Source organism: Rhinolophus sinicus, chromosome 4, assembly GCF_057876585.1.
Source record: "Rhinolophus sinicus isolate RSI-liver-muscle chromosome 4, RSI-T2T, whole genome shotgun sequence".
Classification (NCBI taxonomy): Eukaryota; Metazoa; Chordata; class Mammalia; order Chiroptera; family Rhinolophidae; genus Rhinolophus; species Rhinolophus sinicus.
In genome coordinates, this window is record NC_142504.1 from 11755505 (window position 1) to 11773641 (window position 18137).

At 55.8% G+C, this 18137-nt stretch overlaps 1 protein-coding gene and 1 pseudogene across 11 annotated transcripts in view; both read right to left on the reverse strand.

The window, feature by feature from the left end:
• Positions 1 to 293: 293 nt before the first annotated feature.
• Positions 294 to 18137, reverse strand: part of MINDY4 (MINDY lysine 48 deubiquitinase 4) — a 107172-nt gene continuing 89328 nt past the window's right edge. For 2 of the 10 annotated variants that reach the window (XM_074340949.2, XM_074340946.2), the window contains 4 exons: positions 15221 to 15382; positions 9514 to 9694; positions 8879 to 8951; positions 294 to 730 (listed from right to left, as the gene is read on the reverse strand). In XM_074340949.2, the coding sequence (XP_074197050.2) occupies positions 682 to 730; positions 8879 to 8951; positions 9514 to 9694; positions 15221 to 15382 (465 nt within the window). In that variant the 3' untranslated portion in view covers positions 294 to 681. Of the gene's footprint in view, positions 731 to 8878; positions 8952 to 9513; positions 9695 to 15220; positions 15383 to 16003; positions 17146 to 18137 lie in introns of those variants that run through there. The other 8 variants (XM_074340960.2, XM_074340958.2, XM_074340947.2 and 5 more) reach the window with 7 other exon arrangements.
• Positions 599 to 7645, reverse strand: LOC141573219 (oxysterol-binding protein-related protein 9 pseudogene; annotated as a pseudogene). The gene is made up of 2 exons (XR_016021026.1): positions 990 to 7645; positions 599 to 730 (listed from the first exon to the last, which is right to left on the reverse strand). The product of XR_016021026.1 is annotated as an oxysterol-binding protein-related protein 9 pseudogene (transcript).

Consider the following 18137-nt stretch of genomic DNA (forward strand, 5'->3'; position numbering starts at 1 on the left):
GGTCCACATGACTGTCCTCTTGGGGCCCCGAAGGAACCCAGGTCTGCCCTGGGATGGGCTCTGGGGGCTGGGGCGGGGTCAGGGGGCTGAGCTGCGCCTGGTCCACACAGCTTATGGAGCCCAGTGCCTTAGACTTGGGGCAGAGCAGCAGAGGTCAGGCTAGACCAGAGGCATCGCTTGCCTGCAGAGACCATGGTCACGGGGGCTCTGGGGCCCCTCCAGCCCAGCCACGATCCACGCAGACCTGGTGCTTCCTTCGCGGCAGCAGAACAAATGAGTCTCAGCCCTCAGCATGGGTTTCACTCCTGCTTTATAGAAAGCCACCTACCCGACACAGATATAACGAGTGCCAGGGTCCCTGGGCTGACAATTTCAGAGGCTTGGCAAGGGGATGGCCCAGCGGGGAGCAAGGGAGGGATGCAGACAAAAGGCAGCAGGGGCCCCAGCCGCTGGCCTCCTTCTTGTCCTTGGCAGTCACAGCTCAGCTGGGAGGGACCCACGCAGCAGCACGGTCCTGGGAGGGCCCTTCATGGAAGGGGCAGGGAGATCCTGGATGCTTCTGCAGCAGTGCTGGCCCGGGTGGGGGTGACACCCTTCTGAGAGACACGTCCTTGCGGCCTGGGGCCCAGCTGTCACTCCTGTGATGAGCGGTGGAGCCATAGGGCTTACACACAGGACAGCTCAGAGGATGGGGTCTGAGCCGTTCCAGTTCACCGACGCCCCCTTCCACCTACGAGCAGGGGCCAGAAAAAGAGAGTTAGAGCTGCAGGGCCCACATGGGAGCCACCTTGTGCCCTCATCCACCTGCAGTTCTTGTCTCAGGGGCTTGGAGGAGTCAGGTGCCACCGTCCCCACCTCGCCCTGCACACACACGCACACAGACACACCACACCTTACAAAACACAAATGCACCCAAGACCCTGGAGAGCGGACAGCGATGGAGCGGGAGGGCATTCATTCATTCATTCATTCCTGCCACAAGTGTTTACCACGAAGCTCCTTTGTGCCTGGCACTGCAGGGGCCCTCTGCTAATGTAATTCACACACGTCTGAAACCAGCCATTTTCCAGGGGTGTCTGACGGTGGCACTTTAAAAGTATGTGGGAAGACCGAGACACGGGAACATCCTGGAGCATTCAAGGTGCAGAAGGAAGTCCGGTTGCTGGAGCCCAGAAAGGGGGGGAGAGTTGTGGCACAGGCTGTGGGCGACGGGAGGGGCGGCGCCTCGTGGGACCTGGGAGGGCTTGTAAGGATTCTGGGTTTTGCGTTAAGAGGCATGGGGACGCAGTCACGGGCTGCGGGCAGTTCAGTAAAACACAGATGTGCATTTTTAATTACTTTATGACACCCTAAGAAGCACGGAGGATAATTAGGCTTAGATATAATTTAACAATAGTTCAATGCCAAAATGAAAGTTCTTGTACATGTAAGCATGACATTTCCCAACATATGATTTTAATCTGTGGCTGAAACAATTCAGAGGAATCACATTTAAGGCAGATGGAATATTCCTGCAAAATCTGGCATTGGGTATATTAACATATACATGTATCCTAAGATTACAGGAATTAGGAAACAGAGGTTGCATACCTCCACGGCACGCCAGAGCACGGCGTTTGAGGCTGGGGGGTTAGAAATGCTTTTCACCGCGTGGGATTTGGGGAAGGAGGGAGATATTCTCACAACCTGAAGTTTTCCTTCAGGACGGAAGTCAAAATGGGCGCTGTCACTTTAACTGTTGATCTGCATTAGAAAGTCCAGCATCCCTGAGATGGGGACTTCATCGAGGGAGGCAACAGCCTCCCCGCAAATGAGACGGTTGCATTTCCCAACCAAAGGCTTAAAAAGCTCCAGGGGGTTTCATCACAAACCCAACATTCTTCATCTTCATGAATAACGTCATGAATAACGTAGACTCCCCACTGAATTTCTTTCTCCTTGCTTCTCAGCCTTCTGCTCTTTGTCGTCCTTCAATCTGTGCCTGGCTTAAACTGCCACATCAGTCAGTGTCCCTGACTTTCAGGTTGAGGGGGACAGCCTTCCAGAGGCAATGAGGTTCATACACCGTCTGTTTTTCCAACTTCTCTTTCCTCTGATTCCGGGTAACTTCGTGGTGTCTGTAAACACTGCATGTGCCCCTGTTGAATATTTTTCATACTTTCCACCATGCCCGTTCCCTTCAAAGGAGCAAAAGGGTTTCTTGTCGTTTGGAGAAAACAGGCTTAGCAGTGAGTCTGTGCCTCTTTGCTTCCATTAAGAGGTTTAATGCAGGAGACGATATTTGCATATAGCCCATTTTGGAACAATTAATGTTGCATTTTCCTCTGAGCTCCACCCAGGGCACTGCAAGGATAGACTTTCCATAACCACTGGGGAATGTGAGAATGTAATGTTCAGCATAATCTCGACACAGCCCTGCCCTGCGATTCATGCCCAACAACATCCCAAGAAATGTTTATCTGGTCCATATATGAACACTGAATTGCATCTTCTTATTAAAACACTCAGCGTAAAAGGCTGAGATGGGTGGACGGTGGATATCCTGCTCAGTCAGGAATGTCACACTGTGTCAGGGAACTGGTCCTTCCCACACCAGCTCTGTGTTCTCCTCAGTGTCATTTGCTAATAATGCCCTATGATGCTGAGGAATCTCACCCAAAATGAGGGTGCGTGGCTTTCTGGCAACTGACCTTTCCTTCCAGCGTGAAAGGCTGAGTGGTATCATTTCACCACCTGAGCCTGCTGGATCCTTCTGGTCACAAGTGCTCAGAAGCGGTTCTGGGTGTGCAGAGACGTGCGCAGACATCTCCAGAAGAGGGCTTTTCTCCAGAGTGAGTGTGGGAAGCAGTACCTTTGTAACGTATAGAGTACTCGAAACCTAACCAGCGACAGGACCTCTCTGTGCTTGTCCACAGACGCTGCCTCCCCTGCATCAGCCGTCGTGTGGTGTGAATCACAGCATCGCTTGTCCCACTGGATGTGGAAGAACTAAGAGATTCTGTGGCGTCTGGGTGCTTTAGACTTTCTCCTGAGCTGCTGGACATCAGTAGGGAGGCAGACCCAGAGGCATCCATTAGATGCTTGGGCCACTTGGATGGAATCCATCAGCATTCATCACCGCTTGAAGAGGACACACTGGGATTGTGCCTAGAGACAACGTGACACGGCGGGGAGAAGTGGCACTGCTCCCAAGTGGTCAGTGCCCACTGCCTGCACTGTTTGGTGCTGGAGCCCGACAGCGTCCCCTGGCAGCTGACATAGGTCCAGTCAGTAGGGAAGATGGATGCGGCTCTGACCTGCACAGCTGAGCAGGTTCGGGAGGTAAGACAGGCTGGGAAGACATGGTGCTGATCACAGGTTCTCGGGGACGAGACTGACCTACCTACCTCTCAACTGGATGAGGAGTGCTTTAGCCACACGGCACAGGGCTTAATTGATTCTACCACGCAACTCAACTCGAGATTTTCACTTTTGTTTCTCTGTTCATCATCGTTGCAGTTTTGAAGCGTGTCATTAAAAAGCTTTTATTATTCCATTAGGCTTTGTAGGTAAGCATGAACCTCTGTAAGTGTCTTACCAAAGTTTTGGATGCTAGGGCCCCCGGAGGGCAGGAGGGAGGGAGGGAGGACAGCGACAGTCCACCCACAGCCTGGCTCCAGGAAGGCCTCAGGGACCCAGATTTGCAAAGGAGAAACTGCTGCCTACACCAGGGTGGTTTCTCGCCCCACCAGTCATGGCAAAAATGAAGGGAAGAGTCAGAAAGGGACCAGGCTCCTATATCCCTTTAAGATCCATCCTCAGCCTGGCCCCCCCAGCCCTTGCCCCACCGCTCCCAGCTTTCACCCTACCCTCTCTGAACAGGCAGATGGAAGTTCCTCCTATGAGCTCCCCCAAACTACAAACATCGCAGATCCTGGCAAAATGAGGTCTGGCTTCAGTGCAGTTGCAAGCCATACCTATCTGCCACTAGATGTTCATGCCACACCAACAGTCATGAGTCGTATGGCCAGCCTATGGGATTTATGTTTAGTTTTTGAGCCTTTGCACAGAAGTAACTAATCCACTATCCCAGCCAACAGGTGCCAAAGCAGGGAGAGTATTAAAAGCACCAGAGAGAAGCAATTCGCAATTTATGATGGAAAGTCAAAGCAGAGACGTTTTAAAAATGGAAAGAGCTGAGACACGAAACTCAGACACTTTTCAGAAACATTGCCCAGCAGGAATGGTTCTGAAAGTCTGTGAGTTAATTACAAGGACAGTTAGAAGAGCTTTGAACATGCAGTCAGGGACAGGTGAAAATAGAAACGCTTCCGAATGGGGCACAGCATCAGAGCACCCTCGTCCAGTGTTAATTCAGGAGCAGGCTGAGAGTGAGTGTAGAGCAGGGTTTCTCCAGCTCGACACCACTGACATTTAAGGCTAGCTTATTCTGCGGTGGGGGCTGTCTTGTGCATTGTAGGATGTTTAGGACGCTCCCTCTCCGCTGTGACAACCAAAACAGTCCCCAGACATTGCCAAATATCCCCTATGGCACAAATCACCCCAGTTGAGGGCCACTGGCTTAGGGGTTGAGCTCTGTGACTGTACCATGTCCCTGGAGCTAGGGTGGGCTCAGTGTCACCTCCGTGACACTCCTGGCCACAAAGGAGGCCCTTTCTTCTTGGAGCCATCGCCACAACAGAATGGCAGTTACTGCCTCAACTGCTTTTCAACACTGGTGAAACTGGTGCATTTCAGAGTCGGGAGGAAGATCCCTGATAGAGCCTGTATCAGCAAGGAGAGCGCAGGCCTGGTTTTAAAGCCCCCGTTGCTGACCAGTAAAAGTACATCTCAGAATTCAGCAGGACTCAGCTGAGGCCCACACACTCCTGTGTTCTGCCCCTGCAGCACGGCACTCGGTGCTGGGAACCCAACCAGGGACGAGGGTTCCCAGGGCAGGTGTATGCAGGCTGCAGGGCGGAGAATCAGAAGCAGGCCGGCGAGGCAGAAGGAGCACCCAGAGAACCCTCCTACGATGGGTGAGAGGCAAAAAGGATGTCAGCAGAGGTGTGAAGGCTGGAACAGGCCCATATGGCAGGTGGGGGACCACTGAGGAAGCGGGGCGCTGGGCCCTAGGCCCCAGAAGGCACCATTCCCAGACGAAACTCCATTTTCAATTTCTTGTCTGAGCCTCCAAACAGAAACATCTGTGGCCCAGCCCAAGGCCCTGGTTATGAGTTCTTTCCTCTTTCTCTGGACTGTTGACAACTGTTTCTTTTTCTCCCACTCTAGCACGGCTGAAAGGTTGAGAGCGGTCACTGTGTGTGTCATGTTGGGAAACGACCGTAAAGGAGCCTGTTTTTTGCTGAGATGGTTAGAGAACAGCCAGAGGATCGGGGCAGGAGACAGACCCCACATTCCTGACATAAGTGAAGGTAACAGGAGATGCTCTGAGGCCCAGACACACGTCATACTGAACAGTAGACATGGCACACGACACGGTGACTGTTCAGCTTAGGGTGTTCTTCTCCAAAAGCAAAACCCGCAATCTGCTCTTGTGCAATGTCACCATGGCAACAACACCAGGTGGCGGGAAATCACACTGCCCGCTCAGTGACCTTTCCCTGGGCTGGGACAACAAGGGCCGAAGCCGCAGGCCCTGTGCTGCTTGTGACTCGAGGTACGGCCTGGGCACAGACCCCTACTCTGGAGAGACCCGTCCCATCTGTGAAAGGAAGGGACATGCCCAGTGGTGACCAAGGATCTTTCTATGGATCCAAGCCAGCACTCGCTGTACCTCGGCAGGTGCTTTGAATCTGACTAGCCTTAGAAATGACCTGACTTGGGCTCACATACCCCCTTCCCATCAAGGCAGGGGCTTCCTTTGGGGAGCAGGCCTTATCCCTCACAAGGCAGAGCCCACGTGCAGTGGGTCCTCGCTGACCTTGAAGGCCACTTTCCCAAGTTTTTGCCTTTGGGCTGTTTGAGAATCTGGGATGAAAACAAACGCAGAGCCTTTGTAATCCAAACCCCTTGGAACAGGCCAGGCCTGCTGTTTCCCATTAGAGTGGTGTGTTATCTGATGGGGACAGAAGGGGAAGCCCAGCAGTCCCATTCTTCCCCCCGCGCACTCCGCTTTTCTGGGAATAGTGCTGGGAAAAGTCTCACTGTGTGAACTGCCCAGGTGGACCCACCCAGTGGAGCAAGTGATGGAGAAATGGAGCAGGCAGGCAGCTGCTATCAGGAAAGTCCTAGAGGAGGATGGAGCACTCATACCTGGAGGGCAGGGAGAGGGCAGCCAGCGGGGCCGGAAGACAGTACCCTGGCCCTGTGTGTTGCGGCGGCCAGAGGTGGGAAGTGAGCACCTCACTGACATCTGATCACCTGAGCACACAAGGCAGCTAGGGATGCGGAGGCACTGCTCTCATCAGACACCGGAACAGGTTCTCAAAGTGTGGGCCTCAGACGGCAGCAGCAGCAGCGCCTGGGACCTCCTCAGGAACACAGATTCTTGGGCCCCCCGCCAGACCGATGGAACTGGAACCCCTGGGGGTGGGACCCTCCAGGGGATGCCTGGGAAAGCCCAAGGACCACACTCTAGAGCAACTCTTCCCAACGGGGGAGCCACAGCCGGACACCGGTGTGCCAGAACTCGGATCCCTCAGCCATCGGGGGCTGGGCGGGGGCTGGGCCGACCGGAGTCCCAGGCCAACTGTCCCTCAGCCTGTGTGCTGCACAAACATGACTTCCTGTCTGTGACAAGCACTGGGAGGAATTGAGAGGCCGGGGCCCAGGCGCCTCCTGCAACAGGTGAGGGGAGAGCAAGCAGGACAGACACTCAGCCTGGACCACACAGGGGCTCTCTCAGACGCATGCAGCCTCTGCAGCCTCCCCCACACCGTTTCACTGTTTCATTTCACGGCACATGGTTGTGGGTACACGAGGGACATAGGTCCTGGGAGAAGGGGACAGCTGACAGGAGAGGAAGAGGTGCCCCAGGCCTACATTCACACTCAGGTGTCTCTGGACTGAGCTCCCTGACAGAACAGAGCTACAAGTCATTTCAAGCACTTTCCAATCAGGGCTGAGCCCCAGAAGTCCAATCACTGGCCCATGGGGGGGGGGGGTGCTTGGTGAGGCAGGCCGTGGAACCATTCCTGGCGAAAGAGGAGTTACTCCAGATGGGCGGGGAGGTTTGGGGTGGTGCGCCGCCCCTGGGAGGGGTGCAGAGGCAGACCCACCTTCAGTGAGGGGCCCCAGTGTGTGCAGGTACGCGGAGCCTGTGCCCAGGGTGTGGGTCAGAGCCCTGCTTGGCAGGCCCACCTGCAGGAAGGACGGCCTGTGGCCTCCCACCCGGTCCTGTAGGAGGTGCCAAGGCCGGTGTCACCTCCTCTCCCTGCTGCTGCCCTTCTCTCATCACGCTGAATGAGTGGCCCTTTGTACATGAAAGGAAAGCGGCTTGCATGTGCCTTTAATCCTCCTGACGAGAGAAACGCCGGCACATGACCCCATAGGAATGCTTCATGCTTCGTCCCTGGCCTGGTGGGCGGGTAGGTGGCCAGGGGAGCAGATGGACAAATGGATACGATGTCCTGACGTCTCCCATGTCCCCTCCCTCGTGTTCCCACTGTGTACATGGCATCCTTTTTCTTTCTGTGACTCTATTCAAGGGCTCACTTGCCTGCGAGCGAGCAGTGCCCCGAGGTTCCGGCACGCCCCCTGGATCTCAGGTGGTCGGAGCGCAGGGCCTCCACCATCGCCCAGTCCCTCCACCCCAAGCCCAATCATGTTACAAACAGGGAAATGGAGGTTCTGCCTGAGGTCACACCGAGTCGTGAGTGGCTGAGACAATAAGAGAGCAGCTTATAGAGCACTTGGTAACGTCCCGGTGCCCTTCGGAAGCCTGGGAGCCAGGAGCTGCCATTATCCCCATTTTACAAATGATAACGTGAGGTACAGGGAGGTGAAGGCCAGTGGCTCATGGCCAAGAAAGGGGCAAGGCCAGGACTCACACCCAGGCAGCCTGGCTCCAGCACCCACTCACCATGCCTGCAAGTTGTACCACTTCCCTCAGAAAAGGTACTAGAGTCCAGGACTCCCCCTCCTTGGCCTACTCCTCCCATTGCACCCTGAGGCCTCCAAGTTACAAAGGCTCTGTGAAGGGCCTGCCCACGCTTGGGAACTCCCCAGAGTTCCAACCCCCCAATTCTCCACAGGGCTGGGGCCCCACCAGAGAACTCATGAGTGAAGTGAGTCGTGAATCCCCCCATAGTCCCGGAACCTCAGCCTCCTCTCAAACACTGAGGGGCTGGATGAGAGGAGCCACGGACCCCCACCTGCTTCTGGGGCTAGGGGGCACCTCTGCTCAGTGTTCAGAAGGCCCAGCCCGCACCAGCAGAAAGATGGAGCACGCGCCTCCCAGACAGAGGGTGTGGCTGCCCCAGAGCCGCCTCTGAGCTACACCCTGGCGGGGCCAGGCCCTCCCACCTTCTGTCCTGTTCAAGACCCCCGCCCGCCCCCTAGGGAACCTAACCTGTCCTTCCTCCTTTGGGCCTAACAGCACTCACCGCCCTGGGGGTCCTTGAATGAGGAGGGGGCCTCATGAGGTTCAAGGGGTGTGCACTCACACACACACACACACACCCCCCGCCACTACAGGGACATTGTCAGAGGCTGTCTGAAGACACGTCACCCCGCAAATCACACACTTTCCCAGTTGGGCCACAGTGACCACAAAGAGCTATATATGAGCAAGCCCCAAGCACTGTGTCTTCCCAATGTGCAGGGAGCCCTCTGAGGTGGGGCGTCTCCCTTCCTTCCGGCAAAGCCCCCCCGCCCCCGCCCCCCACTCTCCCGGCCACTCAGGTGAGGTTCTACCGCCAGAGTGGGCCCGACTCACTTGGTCCTGATGCAGAGCTCGAGCGGAGGGACGAGGTCATCGTCTCGGTCCTCAGGGGCAGTCTGGGTGGTGTCTGGGGAGCAGGACAGAGGCACACACTCAGCCAGGGCCTGAGCTCGCCCTCGGCTTGGCACTGACAGCCCAACTCCTGCAACCCGACTCTTCTGGCACCCGACCCTCTTCTCATGTCAGCTGGACCCCTCACTCCTGCCCATCGGTTCTCACCTGGACACCACAGCACCTCCTCACGGGCCTCCCACCCCTTCCTCCTGCTACCAGAATAACTCTTTCTAAAAACACATCTGATCCCATCACTCCCCCGCTCCAAAATCTCCCAGGTCTGCCCACTACCTAGAGAATAAAACCCAAACTTGTCTGCAAAGTATTCTGGGCTCTAATATACATGGTCTCAGCCTCACCATACACCCTTAAAGCCATCCGTTCCTCAAGGCACAACTCTGGCCCTGTCATGCAGAACCCACTAACACTCGCCCTCTGGCCCCCCAGTCCTGACATTCAAGTGTGGCTGCACCGCTCTCTGACTGCCCTGAGTGGGCGGCTATGGCCGGTTTCCCTGACCAGTGGGTCTGGAGGCTCCCCAGGGAATGCACGGGGACGGGTGGCAGGCGTCGCACCGATGGTCAGCCGGATCTGCTCCTGCTGGTTGGCCAGCCCGTCATAATAGTACAGGTCGAAGAGCCTCTCGGCCCTCCAGTCTCGCAGGAGCTCGGGCTGCAGGCCGAAGAGGACGCTGAAGTGGCTCTCACTACACACCACCCAGATGGGGAACCTGGGGGTCTTCAGGAAACAGCCGACCTAAATGAGCGAGAAGGGGGCAGAGATGCCGATGGGACCTGCTGGCCCCGGGGAAAAGGGGCCAGGGCATCTTCTGTCCAACCCCCGGGCTGGGCTGACCTCAGAGCCCCTGTTGGGGACCACAGCCTGTGTGTGATGCTAGGGGCCCCTCATGCTGCTCAGAGGCAGGCCTGTCTCCCAGACCGTCCCGGCTGCCTCACCCTGCTGCTTGCAGGGCCTTGGCCGCATTGCCAGTCATCGTACAGAGCGATACCCTCGCCGGAAACACAGACGCCCTCTCCCCTTCATCTCCACTCCAGGTGGTACGCAGTGCTGCTCATCCTGCCTCCAAAAGCTCCCTCATGCCCAGCGTCTCCATCCCGGACAATGACCTCCCTCCACATCCTCCCCTCCCCACACTCCCACGGAACCTCTCACCAGTCCTCAAACTAACCCAGCACAGCCGTCCTCCGTGCCCGGGCATCCACTGCCTGCGGTCTAGAGTCGGCACACACCTCTCCTCCCCTTTGGGGTCCTGCACCACCCGAATTACCCAATCAGGGAGCATGAATCACCTCCTTCTAGCTCCCGCTTGGGGAGTACTAGGTACTCGGTACTCGGTACCCACCCCCTCTAACGCAGGGCATCACTGCCTCACAATGACGCATCTGCCTGCCTGCACGCTAGGTTCTATCCTTAGCGCCAAGAGCAGCGGGTGTAAGTCAACGTAAGCTCATGCTTGACGAATGAAGGTCCTTGTGAGTGAAGTGGAACTGGGACTAGGTAGGACTTTACCTTGAGGACACGTGGGACTCGGAGCCATTGGGAGAAGGGAGGGAGGGCCTCTGGGTGAGCAGTCTGTGGTGATGCCAGGACCCACGTCCAGAGACATTGGGAAAATGTCGGGACATTCAGGAAAGAGCGCAGAGGAAGGGGAAGGCAGGAGCTGGGGGTTCCACCTGAGGAGGGACGCCCTCAGAAAGTCCCAGCAGAGGACAGTCAAGGCAGGGGGGGCTCAGGGAAGGCAGATGCTATGGCACGTGCTTTGGGGCCCTCAGCCCCTGTTGGATGCAGGGCTGGCTCTGCCCCGGCCCCCCAGCTTTCTGTGCGCTCTCTCCCTGTCATAGGCAGCGCCTGTCCCCACCTGGGCCCTGGTTTATTCAGCTCTGTACGTGCCATCAGGCTGGGCTGGTTCGAGCCTAAATCCCCACCAGCCCCGGGAGATGTTTGCTTGCTCAGGTATTTACAGCCACAGCCTGTGGATTAAGGAAAGAATGGGAATTATTTTTCCAGTGGGGAGAAGGGCATACTTTCTCCAGGGCCCGTCACAGAAGAGTGGCCGGGCTGTCTTCCTCGGGCCCCTCGGAATCTACCCGAAAGCTGAGTCAGGGCTGGGGTGTCTCAGACAGAGGGGCTGTGCCCGGAAGGCCCTGAATCAGGTCCCTGGTGAAAGACTTGCCCGCAAACAGCAGCTTCCTCCAGAGGGTGGGAGGGCGACCTTTACAATGTGTTCATTTTCTCTTTGTCCAAGCACCCTGCCCCCACCTGGACAGTCGGGCCCTCACTCCAGTCCCGTGTGACATTTAAACATGATCGCAGAGCTCAATCCTTGGTGGGATGTGGGGGAATTAAATGCCTTAAAGGACGTGGCTGGACGTGCCTAAACCCCACTGCAAACTTGGCTTCGGTTCCAGGCTCAAAAGAGGCTTTCCTGACGAGGGCGTCGCCTCAAACAGGGAGCCCTGAAGACTAGGGACCCAGTGCTCATTCACTGCAGGAAAAAGAGTCACTGGGCCTGCCAGGGAGCAGGCGTCTGCATAATCAGCCACCCTGAATTTTCCAGCAGAGAAGACAAAAGGGCAGCTTGCCATTTACACAACGGTCAAAAGATTAAGGGCAAAAAAAAGCTGCCCAGAGAGTTTATAAATGAGTTTTCTCATTCAAGAGGCCCTTCCAAGTGGGTGACATTTTCCAAAGTCGAAATTCACTTCCTTGGGATTTTGGAGTAGCTGCCCAAAGGCCTGGGGCGAGGAGAGAAGGTGGGGGCATGTTTCCTCCATCACAGGCTGAGGCTTTCTCCTGGGGAGGTGAGTGTGCAACACAACCGGGGAGACTTTTGAATGAGGACTCTTACGTCTTTGAGGGGTGGGGGGAAAGGTGTACGAATACCCCAAACCCATCTGTGGACTGCCAGCTTGGAAGCCCTCAGTGAAAGGGATCAACGTTTGATTGCTGGCAGGGTTAGTTAGTCCGTCATCTCAGAGATGCTTCCGGGTACCACGCTAGACAATGGGGGTAACGGCAGTGAAGGGAACAAGGGCAGCCTTGTCCTTACGGAGCTTACCAGATTAACGGGGAGGACAGGTAGTAATCAAACAATCACACAGATGCATTTCCACGGCATTGCCCTGAATCGAAGGACGATGCCATCAGGTTCGCCATTATGCTTTGTGTCACTAAGAACTCAAGGCAACGATTCAAATCTGACACACCACTGACTGCAGTAACGCCTCAGAAATCTCAGAAATGTTCCAATGGGGGAAAGTGCGCATCTCAAAAGCAGTGAAATATGATACTTAAAACCAAGAAGAGGCCTATGAAGGAAAGAATTAAGATTCTATGAGGGAGAATGAGACATTTGGGCAAGGGGCCGCGAGAGGAGACCCCGATTTAGACAGAGCGATGAGGTGAGGAAAGGCCTCCTTTAGGAAGTGACATTTGAAGCTGAAACGTGAAGGGAGGGAAAGCAGGGGCAGGTCTCGCAGGGCCTTGTAGGTCCTGGAAAGTGCTGGATTTTAGTCTATGCATTAGTCTGCCAGGGCTACCACACCGCAGTGCCACAGACTGGTGGCTTAAACAGCCGAAGTCCAAGATCAAGACGTCAGCAGGGTCCGTTCCTTCTGAGCCCTGTCTCCTTGGCTTGTAGACGGCGGCCATCTCTCTGTCTTCACGTGGTCTCTCCTCTGCGTATGTTTGTGTCTCAATCTTCTCTTCACATAGGGACACCGGTCAGACTGGATTAGAGCTCACCCCAAGGGACTCGTTTTAACTTAATTACCTCTTGAATGGCCCTATCTCCAAATCCAGTCACATTCTGAGGTATTGGGGTCTAGGATTTCAACACATGAATTTTGGGGGACACAATTCAGCCCACAACAGTCTGAGAGGCCTGGACAACCACAGAGGGGTGTTAAGCAAAGGAAAGACATGGTCTGATCCACTCTTTAAAAGCTCACACTGGCTTTGGACTAGAAAGGGGTGGGGACAGGAGACCGAGGCCAGCTGAGCTGTCACAGGTGTCCAGACCGGCAATGCTGGTGGCTCAGACCAGGGTGAAATTGGACACTTGAGGAACAACTTAGGGTAGGAGCCATGTGACCTCCTGATGGATTGGACATGCTCCTGGTTTGAGTAACTGGACAGACGTGCCATTTGTGGGGCTGGAGGAAACAGAGGAGGCGGGAGCGTGTGGCTCCATCTTTTTCTCGGGTCCTTCCTAAAGGCAGCAGTGAACATCCCCTGCAGGTTACGGGAGGAGCATGGAAGTTAAACTCCCTGTCTCATGCTGTCCTTCCCTGGCCTGTTAGTGTCCCATCACCGTGACCACCACGAGCCGGGAGGGACCTTCCAGCTGCAGCCTGCAACGCAGTCCAACCCTCACTGCTGAGCTCTGAGACAGTGGGAGGTGGGCAAGACCAGCCCAGTGGGGTCATGGATGGCTGATGAAGGTCCCGTCATCCCAAGGCAGAGGAACAAACTTCCACTTGCTGGAGGAGATAAAACTCCCGGTCTTCAGCCCAGCACACAACAGCAGAAGGAGTCTATGTGGATTCAAGGATTTGGATTTTTGCAGGGCCCGAATTTCTTCAGTCAGCATTTTACTCCAAGGGAAGGATGACTGACCCCCCACTGATTGATGTTCCCACCAATTACCCTCCACAGAGCAGAGGAAGATCGTTTACTTTTTGACCCACACCCTTAAGACAAGAATGGAAGCAGGGATCGTGATAAGCCTGGGGATTTCAGGAGTCCAGCCAACGTTCGTTACCTGCTCAGGCTGTGGAATTTCGGGCCACGTGCTTTCGGAGCCCACCCAGGGTCTCAGGCTCAGGGCCCTGGTGCTTCTCACAGGCCATGTGGCCACATTCCTGGGCTCCCTCCGAACACCAGCACGTCTGGGACGGAGCCACTATCATTCTTCTCTACCCAAGTCTTTAGAACCCACACGTCTGCTTCCTGTCTGTGAGGATGGGAGTGTCATCCAGAGAGGGGACCTGGGGAGGTGGCCTATGAGCAATGGGACAGCACAGCTGAATGTGTGATCAGGCAGGAGGCACGTGATGAAACGGAGCCCCACCTGAAAATGCTGGTCTCCACCCACTCGGCAAATCCATTCACCCAGCACTTTCTGAGTGTCCCTCGGGTCAGTCTCTGCCTCCCTGGTTCTGTGGATACACAGTGAATGAGGCCTCGTGCAGACCTTCCAAGAATCTTTGCAGGGCAGCCAGCACGTAAAGAGCTCCTGCTCCTCCCTCAGGACAGCCCTTTTCATATAATCAACCACAGAACAATGTCTTCTCTGCAAACGTGAGAGTGGAGGCTCAGAGAAGGGTCAGCGGCAGGCTGGGACCAGCACGGAGGCCCGCGCTCCCCTGACCATGCTGCCCAGCAGACAGTCACATTATCCCCTATCCAGCTTCACCTGGGGTCCGGCCCTTTCCGAGACCGTGGCTGTGGTGAGAGAGGACAGGGAGGGATTGACACACCAGCAAACAGACTGAGTGACGCCTGGTCTGGGTAGAATTGTGTCCCCAAAAAAGTTATGTTGCAGTCCTAGCCCCCAGGACCTCTGAAGGTGACCTTATTTGGAAATAGAGTGGTTGCAGATATAGTTAAGATGAGGTCAGGGGAGTAGGGAGGGCCCTTAATTCAACATGACTGGCGCCCTTATAAGAAAAGGAGAAGATAACACAGGGAGATGCAGCAAGTAGCCGAGGAACCCCAAGGGTGGCTGAAAAACACCGAGAGCTAGAAGAGGCAAGGGAAGAGTCTCCCTGTGGGTTTCAGAGGGAGCAATGTCCCAGCGACACGTCGATTTTGGACTTCTGCTATGAGAGCTCGTGTTCTAAAATTGTCAGACAATAAATTTGTTGTTTTAAGCCACCCAGTTTGTGGTGCGTTGTTGCAACTGCCCCAGGAAGTGAATACAAGGCCTGTAACTTCACACCCCCTGTCACTCGAGAACGGCCACCACCCACGCACACACACAGGACAGTGGCAGCTACTCTGGCCCACAATCACAATATAAACCCCCAGAAGTCCCTTTCAAACAACCTTTCCCAGGACATAGTATCAGCTGGCTCTGGGTGTGAATTTCGTGCCCGTAGCCAATGGCAGGGAAGTTGCTCTTCCCAAACCTGCTGTGAGGGAGACCCGAGTTCCCCCCAGCTCTGGGAACTGGGGGCACACTCTCCCTCCCCCACACTCCTTCTCATGGGTCCCGGGGAGCCGGGCCCCTCACTGTCCGGAGACCTGTGCTCTCGGTACCTGGCACACGTTGTAGTGCTCGAAGAGAGACAGGAAGCCAACATCACTGCGTGCAGCAATGCCCTTGAGGAGTGTGACGTCCCCGTTCCCAGAATCCAGCTCCACAACATCGTTGAACACATTCGACACGGCTTTCCCAGTCAGGAGCAGGTTGACAAGTTCCTGTTGATGAGAGAAAGGGGGAAGGCTTGTCAAGGGGACACCAGGAGCAAGAAGAAAAGGGTGGAGAAGGAAGGAAAGCAAGGAGGGAGAGAGCCTGAAAGCAGAGGGGCTGTGACTTGTCCCACAGGTCCTCAGAGGACACTACCAACTCTTCTCATCAACCGAATTCCGAGGGTGTTTATCCAGCACCCACTGTGCACAGGACCCTGTCCTAAGGTTTGGGCAGGGGGTGGGGGGTGTGCGTGGTCCTGCTGGAGGGACACAGTGGCTCCTGACCTTGGGCACTGGGGTCTACAGTGGGGCACCAGGTGGGTGGCTGCACAACACAGGATGTGACTGGGGCTCGAAAACTGTGTGCACACAACTCTCTGGGGCCCAGGCGGACGTGGGACCATGTGACCGGTCGGAGCCGCTTGGTGGAGCAGTGACATTTGGGTGGGTCTTGAAAGAGAGTGATTTTTTAATAACCTTTTTTATTTTGAAATAATTTTACATTCAAAAGACTTTATAAAAATAGTACAAAGAGTTCCTGTGTACCCTTCACCCAGCTTCCCCCAAGGATAACACCTTACATAACCAGACCACATTAGCAACACCAGGAAACTGACAATGGTACCATACCAATAGCTCAATTCCAGGCCTCCTTCAGATTTCACCGGGGATGGTGGGGCTTCGAGGGGAGGTTGCGGAGGGGACAACAGCAGCAAAGCAGGCAGCGAAGCCCGGTCTGGGTTCCAGATCTCTCTGCCCTTGTCGGCTGTGTGGCATCAGACATTCCATGGCCATGTGACTTGTGCCCCACACCCGACAGGCCAACAAGCCTGCTGACCCCAAAACCAGGAGACAGTGCATTGCGGTAGCTGGAAGGGTCCTTCCTATGCAGAGCATCTAGGGGTCCAACCTCCTGTTGGAAATGGGGAAGCTGAGGCTCACAGATGGGAAAGGATTTGCCCAAGCCACACAGCTGGTTAGTGACAGAGCTGGACTACACCCACATGTTCTGGCTCCCTGTCCGGAGCCCCTTCCCGCCCCACTCACTTGTACCGTCAAGGTACCACCTGGCTGCCCAAAGATGCGAGAGGAAGGGCGGCTGCGAAGTGCCTGCTCTCTGCCGAGGAAGGATTCGCACGAGCCCAGACGTAGTGCCTGGGCAGGCCCCGCTATCTGACCCGCTTCCGGCCAGGGCTGGCGCACAGTGAGGCCGGCAGGCAGGGATCTCCCCCACCGGGCGTGGGAACGGCCATCACGGCGCTTTCTCTGGAGGGCACAGTTCACAGAAGTATTTTCCCCTGAATTGTGAGAGTGATGCTGGGTTAATAAATCCCTCTGTCAGCACCAAGACCCCTGCCCCAGTGACAGTAAAAGAAGCCTCCTCTGATGGCCGCAGAGGGACCCCAATTGAAAGGAGATATCGAGGGGGCCTCATTGTGTCCTCGCAGAGGAAATGACAAAGAATTTGGAGGAAATGGCTGCTCTGAGATACTGCACCTCAGGGGCAGCGGCTGCTAGAAAGGCCCGGCCTTTCTCAGACAGGTTTGAGTTTTCCCATCGGTTTTCAAGGGGATAGAAAGGTCCCTGCTCCCCACCGGGCGTGTGCCTCAAACCCTCAGAGCAGGAAGCCTTCTCAAAATGGGGGAGAAGAAGCAACAGGGTTCTCCTAGCCCCAGACTCACAGTCACAGAGTGGCAGAGGTTGGGGGTCACCCGGTCCCTTGCCATTCAAATATGATCCCTGGACCAGCGACATCGCCCTTCCTGGGGCGCCTGTAAGACATTCAGAATCTCAAGCCCCAGTCTGGACCCACTGAATCTGAGCCTGGTCGTCAACAAGACCCTGGGGGATTCGTGCACACGTGAAACGTTAAGAAGCTCGGTTCTACCCCAAACGCCTCATTTTACAAATGAGGAAATCGAGTCTCAGGGACGGGAAAAAAATCCACCCCAGCTCATTCTGCAAGAGAAACAGCCAACACGGCTCAGAACCCCAGCCCAAGACTGGTCTGGCACCCACTGCACTCTAACTGCCTGGCCCTGGGCTGCACTGCTCTCTGCCTGCCGGGGGGACACTCCCACAGGGAAGGCAGGCCCCCAGAGAGGCAGCTGGACCCCCCAGGTGGCCAGAGAGGCCTGAGGCCTTCCTCTAGGAAGGGGGACAGCAGCCGCCCCACAGTCCCTTGGGTGCCCTGGACAAGGGACTGGCCCCTGCATGGTGCCCACGTGCATTTTCAGGGCTGGCACAGTGAGCCAGGACCCCTAGAACAACTGGGTTTTCAGCTGGGCCCAGCAGGTTGAGCAGCTCTGCCCAGCCCGTCTGTGCTACTTGTCACCCTGTGTGCACTGAGGGCCAGATTTGACTGTGGCCCAGTGGCCACTTTGAGAGGCCCTGCCAAGTAGAGAAAGGCTCAGACAGAAGCCGGGTGTAGCCTTTGGCTCCCAGTCCTGACGCTCACTGAGGATCTGGAGCAGATCCTTTCCTTGGTGTCAGCAGGTGACTGGGAGGCTCTATGACACGTAATTATGCTCAGAGTCCCCTCTGCCCCCCATGAGGCTCCTTGAGGGCCCCTTTTGTGACAATGCAGAGGGAAGGGCTGTTGTAAAGACACTGCCCTGTGTAAACGTTAAACAAGCCACGGCCGTCATCTCCGGAGCTGGCCCTCGGGGCCCCAGCCTGTGCCAGGGCTCTGGGCTGGGCAGGGCCTGTGTCTGCCGTTAGCCTCTGTTGCACCCGCTGCAGCCCCAAGCGCACAGATCAGGCA